Source organism: Crocodylus porosus, unplaced genomic scaffold, assembly GCF_001723895.1.
Source record: "Crocodylus porosus isolate Cpor-Errol unplaced genomic scaffold, CroPor_comp1, whole genome shotgun sequence".
In the NCBI taxonomy this organism is placed as follows: Eukaryota; Metazoa; Chordata; order Crocodylia; family Crocodylidae; genus Crocodylus; species Crocodylus porosus.
This window is the reverse complement of record NW_017728931.1, coordinates 20766305-20774481: the sequence shown is the minus strand read 5'-3', so window position 1 is coordinate 20774481 and position 8177 is coordinate 20766305. Positions and strand designations below refer to the sequence as shown.

The 8177-nt window shown below is 46.7% G+C and overlaps 1 protein-coding gene across 5 annotated transcripts in view; it reads left to right on the top strand.

Annotated features, from left to right (window-relative positions):
- PARVG (parvin gamma) overlaps positions 1-1449 on the top strand; it is a 40854-nt gene extending 39405 nt beyond the window's left edge. For 4 of the 5 annotated variants that reach the window (XM_019544322.1, XM_019544319.1, XM_019544321.1 and 1 more), the window contains one exon: positions 1137-1449. In XM_019544322.1, the coding sequence (XP_019399867.1) occupies positions 1137-1222 (86 nt within the window). In that variant the 3' untranslated portion in view covers positions 1223-1449. The remainder of the gene's footprint in view (positions 1-1136) is intronic. The other variant, XM_019544318.1, reaches the window with a different exon arrangement.
- Positions 1450-8177: the final 6728 nt, after the last annotated feature.

The window sequence follows — 8177 nt, the reverse complement described above, 5'->3', positions numbered from 1 at the left end:
TCGGCCAAGCATAAGGCGCCCCTAGGGAGGCATTCGGAGTCTGGAAGGTGGTCAGGCGCAGGGAGGTGGGCGGCTCAATGCAGGAGCGCCCCCTACTGGCCCGCCACACCTGTTACAAAGAAATACAAGAAATTTTGTTCAACTGTTTTAGGTTTAGATTTTTTTTGTATTTTTTCCAAACAGCTCTACTGGTAGGGCATGGTCATTCTTTTCAATGAACAAAAATTGTGTGCATGCAAAGAAGAGTTCAGTGGCTTTATATCATGTGAAATCTGGAATTTTGTGAACCATTCTAGTTAAATTGTGAAAGCATTCATCTTCAGTACATATTTTTGTGAGTAGGTCAAAAGCAATAGACATCCATTTCTCTAAACATGTAGGATGACTTCAGACACGATGTCTTCTGATGATTACTGGAGGAAATTTAACTCCAGCATCTGTATGTCATTTATGTATGGCATGGGCTAAATCATCAGCCAACTTTAGAATTTAATGGAATCAAATGGTATTTAATGAAGCCAGGCTGTTTCTACCAGGTTCAGTCAGTCTGAATACTGATCCACCTTCAATGTAAGAAGAGCATCAAGGTCTCTAGGTATCTCCACATTTGGAAAAGTAGCAGTTTGTGTTGCAAGATAATTTCCTTAGCTGGTGGAAACCTTTTATTAAATTGAATTTAAATTATGACTGGATAGCAGTATCTTATACCCTTCCAGAATGTGGGAGCTGAGAATTGCATTGTTCAAAAACCAAAAAAATAAAGTGCAAACATTTGAAAAACAGGGAATAAAGAGTTAATGTAATACCTGCTATCACTCATACCATGGTACACTCATAATAAAACTATAGGTGTAAAGTCCTATTAAATTTCTGGTGTCTTTTCTGCCAGTGTAGTTATTTCTTACTATATAATGTATGTCCTTTCTCCAGTGATGTCTCTCTAATTGAGTTCAGAAATCATGAAAACCCAAAAATCCTATGGTTCCTCTTTTGCTTCTCACTCAATTGCTTTGTCTAAATTTACTTTATAATTTGAGAACAGTGGAAGATGGTGCGCATTGCTTTGACAGTTGGCATCTATCTATTTCAAGGATTTTTAATGTTTCCCATCTGGTTTGTTACTTATGTATCCACAGATATCATGCACAGAGATGTGAAGACTGTACTGAAGATTTTATATTGCTTATATTCCAAATACAAGACCAAAAAAAGTGAAGACTGAAAGCAAGACAGATTTTTGTCCTAGTGCATTACAGGATCAATTTTTTTGTTTCCAGTTGTGTTTGCCACTTTGCATGTATATCCACCTGTGCTTGATTTGCCTGCAAACTTGTTAATGAAACATGTATGAGTGGAAAGTTGCACTTATGTAACTTGCGCTGCTAGCAATAGAAATAGGCTTGGTAGATTTTGATTTTGATTTTTTAAAAAATAATTTTGAAATAAATGCTTTAAAATAAACATTAATATTATCCATCGATTTTTTTTCATCAATTTAAGTTAAATTAACAATATAGAGATCTTCTGCCCCTGGGATGGCAAAAAACCCAAGAACTCTAAAAACAAAACAAAAAAAAAGACAATGAAAAAGCCATGACAACACCAAAACCTGTATCTTTTTAAATTGGAGTCTTTCTCTTCACATACCAGTTTCACCAGTAGGCTGCTTTGCTTCTTTTTACAGTCTCTCCTCCATTCTCGGCAGCTGAGTTAGAATCATAGAATCGATGGACCAGAAAGGACCTGTAAGATCATCAAGTCTGGTCCCCTGTCATGGGGTTACTGGGTTCAAATAGCTCAACAAGGTACTTATGCAGTCTCACCTCCAAGGATGCCAACTGCACCACCTCTGCTGTGCTCCAGATGATGGTAACCCTTATGTGGAAAAAAGTTTTGTTTTTTTTTTTTTGGGGGGGGAGGTATGTCCAGCCTAAATTTTCCCTCTATTTGCTTGTGCCCAGGTCCTCATCCTCCCCTGAAGTGCTTTCCTGAAGAGTTGCTCCCCTAGATCTTGATGCTCACCCCTTACATATGTGTAGGCAGCTATCAAGTCACCTCTCAGTCTTCTCTTACTCAGACTGAATGGGCCTAGTTCCCAGAGTCTCTCCTTAACGGGCCTATCCTCTAGGCCCCTGATCATATGGGTGGCCCTTCTTTGTACCCTCTCAAGCCTACCTTCATCCTTTCTTAAGTGTGGTGCCCAGAACTGGACACAATACTCCAGCTGTGTTGTCCCACTCGGGTGTCAGGAACTCCCTGTTGCTGCTTCCGGTGGCTTCCTCCACAGCTGCTGCTTCTGTTTCTGTTCCTGCTAGAATCCACTTTCCCCCCTCCCCCTCCCCCATCTGATCTTTGGGTAGGGGTTTAGGTAGCTTGGCATTGCCCTCCAGCACCTTGTGAACAAGCAGCTAATTGATTAATTGACAAGTCATTAGGTTGCCCCCTCTTCCTCTTTAAAGACACTAGCCTGCTATACTCTGGCCTGTGACTCCCTTCTGTTCTTCCCCTCTGTTTTTGATTATTAATAATGGAAGTATTTTTTCATTGGTCTGTGAGAGTGAGGTGAAATCACCATTTATTGCTATTTATTGATAAAAATCAATTCCTGCCAAATCTAAATATAATTTTGTCTGTGTGTATTCAGGGGCCATCTTATTCAGCAGTACTATGGCTGTGAATTTTACCACAGAATCCATCCTTTGATCCATCATAGCCTCTGAAGCTGCTCTGAGCAAATGCTCATTCTAGTCCCCTCCTTTGCCTTGCTCCTCAGCCTGCTGCCAGCAGGAGCGTACCCAAAGAAATCCCCCTCTTGCTATAAAGCCCCCGTCCCTGCAAAGCAGAGGCAGGCCGTGCTGGAACAGTGGGGGAAAGGTGGACAGGAAGGTGGTGGTGGGGGTGTTGCAAAAGCAAGCAAGCTCATCCAGAGTATTGGGGAGATGCTTGCTGTCAATGGCCATCCCTTCTAGAGTCAGAAGGAGCAGGGAGATATTTTCATAATTTTCTGTCTGTCTTTCTACTAAGCTTACTGCAAAAGCATAGAGGTGGCTGCCACCTCCACCATGATGACAATCACAACCAGCAGCACAGCAGTCTACTCCACCCTTATGTCACTTCCCATGCTGAGCTTTCCAGTGCCGGAAGAAGAGCTGCTGCTGGTTCTGGATCTCAGTGCCCTAGCAAGGGAAATTCTGGGGAAGGAGGGGGAATCAGGTGAGTTTGTGCTTGAGCTAGCAGATGATCCCATGTACGCTATCTGCCTGCACTGTTGAGCCAAAACCAGGGAAGGAACAAAACACATGAGCACCATGGGGATGCTGATGCATCTCCACCCCTGCAAAGCAGAGGCAGGCCATGCTGGAACAGTGGGGGGAAAGGTAGACAGGAAGGTGGGGGGGGTGTTGCAAAAGCAAGCAAGCTCATCCAGAGTATTGGAGAGATGCTTGCTGTCAGTGGCCATCCCTTCTCCTTCATTGAGCCACCAGGGTGCAGGCAGCTCGTGGCACTTCTGTGGTCCCATCATACCAACTTTCTGCACACACCACCTTCAGTACGACAGTGGTGCCATCCCTGTGTGAAGCATGCATGGTGTACTTGAGGGAAGAGCTGCAAAAGGCAGGTCTGCAGGTGGCCTTACACTTCACTTCAGACATCTGGAGCAGCTGGGGTGGAGATCATGCCTACCTCTCCCTCACCGTGCATGGGTGTGACCAGGCAGGCCCTGGTGGGCTCTCCTTCAAGCCGAGGTGATGGATGACTCCCACACAGCAACAGAGATCATGGGGGCCATGAACTGATTGGTGCAGGGGTGGCTTGCTGGGCAGGGCGAGCTCTCCCACAGGTTCATGGTCACTGACAATGGGGCCAATATGGTCAAGGTGGTATGTGATGCCAAGTTTGGCATCTCCTGTAAGTTGCACCTTGTCAGGGACACTTTCAAGGGGGAAAGGGCTGCCGGTGATAGTGCTGCTGCTACCAGCAAGCTAATTTAAAAATGCAGGAAGGTGGCAGGCTACTTCCACCGGACCATCAAGGGGAGCAAGATGCTGTGAGATAAACAAAAGGATCTGAACATCCTACAGCACAAAATCATGCGGGATATGGAGACTCAGTGGAACTCCACATACCTGATACTTGAGAGGCTGGTGGGGCAACAGAAGAACGTCCATGAGATGGCCTTGCTCAGCGACATCGGGATCAGCAGCCCCCTGAACAAAGCTGAGTGGTACACCATCTCCCATATCTTGGTGGTCCCCAAGCCCTTCCTTGAGGCCACCGAGAGCCTCAATGCTCCTGATCCACATAGTGAGGGAACTTCAGAGCCAAATGGAGAGCTTGCAGGGGATCAGTGTTCCTGGCTGTGGCAGGCCACTGTCACCAGATGTGCAGGCACTGGTGAGACGGCTGAAGGAGGGCATAAGGAAACGGCTTGATCCCTTGCAGTCTGGTACAGTCCATGTGCTGGCCACCATGTGTGACCCAAGGGTGAAGGGCACTGTATGTGACAGCCAAATATTGAATCAGTGGACAGAGGTGTTGGTAAAGAAAGTCAGGGAGGCAGAATGGCGGAGGCAGTGGGACATGGGACAGGGGGATCCACTATCTCATGCTAGCATGCCATCCACAAGCCAGTTTTGTTCTCCACCACAGGTGCTGCCAATATGGGCTAAGGGCATGGATTCTATGGTGGGGTCCAGAGCCACCAGACTCCAGCTTATGCGTTGGTGGGTGCCTATCTCACCGAGGATGTGGCGCCACTGCTGTGTGACCCCTTGGCCTACTGAGCAAGCCGCAGCCCTGTGTGGCCAGATCCGGCCGCAGTTGCCCATGAACACCTGTCCTGTCCACCGACCAGTGTTCCAAGTGAGACGGTGTTCAGCATTGCTGGGGATGTTGTGACACCCCACCACACCTGCTTGGATGCTGGTTTGGTGGAGCAGCTGGTGTTCCTGAAGGTGAACCTCCCGCTGCTAGTGTTCCCCAAGAGCCAGGTGCAGATGGATTGAATGCCACCCTCCTTACTCTGTACATATCTATTTCCTTTTTTGACTTTTTTAAAAAACCAGGTAATGTCCTGCTCTCAGCAGGAGTGGGCACTAACTGCATCACCAGCCATCAAAGGAAGAACATGTCCCTACTGAACTTCTTCCCCTGCCAGGATGAACTTGGAGGTATGGGATGGGGCTATGGGGAAGGACGAGGCCCCAAGTCCTGGCCATGACCACTAAAACTGCACCCTACTTGGGTAGGGAGGCCTGGTGGGACTGCTGGTAGCATGGCAGCCCTGTAAATGCCAGGACCAATGATCTCTCGGTGAAAGGCAGGTAGGAGGTGCCATAACCTCCAACTAATACATGCACGCATACAGTCTTGGCTGGGGAAAGCCCAGACCTATCATGCCTTTGACAGGCCTGATGCTTGCTGGTTATAGTGCAGTTGTGAGTCTCCTGTTGTGCTCAACTTAACTGCCTGGGATGCTAGCTGTTGGGTTGAAAAACCTTTTGTCAAGCTGAGGAAGTACCTGCAGTTTGTGTCTCCTGGTCCTAGGTGGAAGGAATAGTAAAGAAGCCAGAGGCTGGCCTGGCATGCAATGCAAGCAAGAAAGCCAGTCAGTGAAAATGGAAATGGAGGCATTAGGGGGTGACGGACAGGTTGGGGTGGGGGTTGCGGAGCGGAGAAGGGGGATGTAGCAGTGCAGATAAAAGTGCAGAGGTACCTGGGGAGCCAGATGTCTGGCAGGTTGCAGCGTGTCAGAATTCCACTATCTAATCTATATAGAGTCCGTGTATCTAGTTTCTGTACCTAAGAGACAGATGAAGTGAAGTTCATAGGCCCAGCTGTGAAAAGTGGTTCGTAATTTGTTCCCTCTCAGGATCAGACCCGAGAGACTGGAGGCATAGTTTTTTTTTGGTGAGGAATGTGCCCCCACAAGTAAGTATTCTTGTGTTTGATGGATTCTGGTGTGCAGTTTGTTAGGGTACTGGAGCTAGTAGGCAGGTTTTGCGTTTTGAGCTGTAGAAAGTTGGTGATGAGGTTAGGTGCTTGTTTGAATGTACAAACCACTTTTCAGAGCTGGGCTTGTGAGCTTCATCAGCCTCCTAGGTAGTAGGTACAGAAAATCATGGACTCAATATAGACAGTGGAATTCTGGCACACTGCGACCTGCCAGACTTCTGACACCCCAGGCACTGCTGCAGTTCTACCTGCGCTGTTGCATCCTCCTTTCCTCCCCCTCCCCACCCCAGCCTTTCCCTCAGCCCCTTGACACCTCCATTTCCACTTTCATTGATTGGCTTTCTTGCATGCAGTGCGTGCCTCTGGCTTCTTTACTATTCAGGACTAGGAGACACACCCACTGCAGGTACTTCCTCAGCCTGACAAAGGGTTTTTCAACCTGAAAGCTTCCTAAGAGATTTCTCTAACTGATTTGTTTTTTTTAATAATTAACATACAAATGTAAAAACACAGGATAAGCCATCATACACACCATGAGTAACATATATCAAATACACCATCTTTACTTGCTGTCAATTCCTTTAAAACAAGAAAGGCTCTGTGACAGTTCAGTTTGGCTACCTTAGATGCTGCTGGTGCTATTGCTGTTGAGCCAGCTACGTTATTTTCACCTGCTGTCATTTACAGTGCTGGACTGAAATGAGGCTGTAGGGGAGGAGGAGACCTCACTGGGGCACACTGCCATGTTGTGCAGAGGCCCCAGCACCAGGAAGGGTGCACCTGAACACACAGAGTGTCACCTACGCATGTCACGAGTTTTACCTGTCAACAGTGTTACCTCGCAGCTCCATGTTTTGGGGATTCCTGACACAGGACGCAGACTGTCTGACTCGCAAAGAATTCCTCCCCCTCACCTAAACAGAAACTGATTAAGATGCAGTGAGAGACGCACCTAAAACCCTCCAGATAAGGGTGACAAGAGTGAAACAACTGCCCTAGGTCACATTTGCATCCGAGATGGAACCAGATGACCATTCATTTACATGAGAGATGGAGAACAGAAAGCCTGAAGAAGAGATGGCAGCTAATTCTGGGATCAGAGAAGCAGGGGAGCACTGCATGATGGGGAATCTGTGTTCCAAATGCTAATCAACCCACACACCCAGCTCAACATTTATCAGACCAGTTCTAATCTGGATTTACAAAGGACTTTCCTCCCCACACACGCATCTGTAAGCGGAAGTGAAGTTTAATAGGCATCTCAGGCCATACATTCCCCGGTCCCACTATGGGAGGCCTATTTAAACTTAATTGGCTAAAACTCGGTTGCTGGGTTAGGGAATGCTGAGGCAAGACACCGAGTCGGGGGGTATGGGCAACATTTGCACAATGGTAAAAGGGTTCATCACAGCGTCCAGCCCACTGAAGCCTTGAGCACAAGTGTTGTAATACTTTTCCCAGAATGACTGGTGGAAGTCCTCTCCACAAAAGGTTATGAACACTCCAATAAGTGCCTTAAGTCTGGTAAAAGACTATAGTAAGATCTGGAAAAGTCATGCTAAGCTGAGGCTTGTTCACAACAAGTAAAAATCCAAAACCCTGATGCTGCAAGCTATCTATTGTTTCTGAAGACACCAGGAGATATTCCATCAGTATATCTGCTATCCGTAGGAATGTCAAGCTGGCTCCTAAGTATGTGTTTCCTGAGTGTCAATCAGTTTCCTGAGATGTTCCAACCTGATAACGCCTTGTCAATAGAAAAGACAATTTGATTTACACTATTGAGAATGCTTGAAAGAAGCTGAACTGATGGTATAAAAATCTGTAAAAGAAGCAGCAGTGTGTGTGCTGACACCACCTGCTTTCTTCTCCAGAGGCTGAAGGAGACGGATCGTCTCCCTTCAAGGATCGTGCTGAGAACTTTAACCTGTCAGCTTTGCAACCCGAGTGCATTGGACTGGCGAGATTCCAGCTCTCTCTTCCTAAGCTTAGATTTCTGAACACTGAACTGTGTGCTTGTGTCTGACTGTAGTTATTGTTGCTCTGATGAACTGATTCTTGGCATATGAGGGTGTCAGCCTGTCCATGCTGATCAACCTGTAAAAATCACGGTTCGTTTCTTTGGAGGCTCATGAATATTAATGATCCTTTAGGCACACGTTGGTAATACAAAAGGTATATATTTGCAAATAGGGTCAGAGAGAGAAGACAAAAGACCAAAC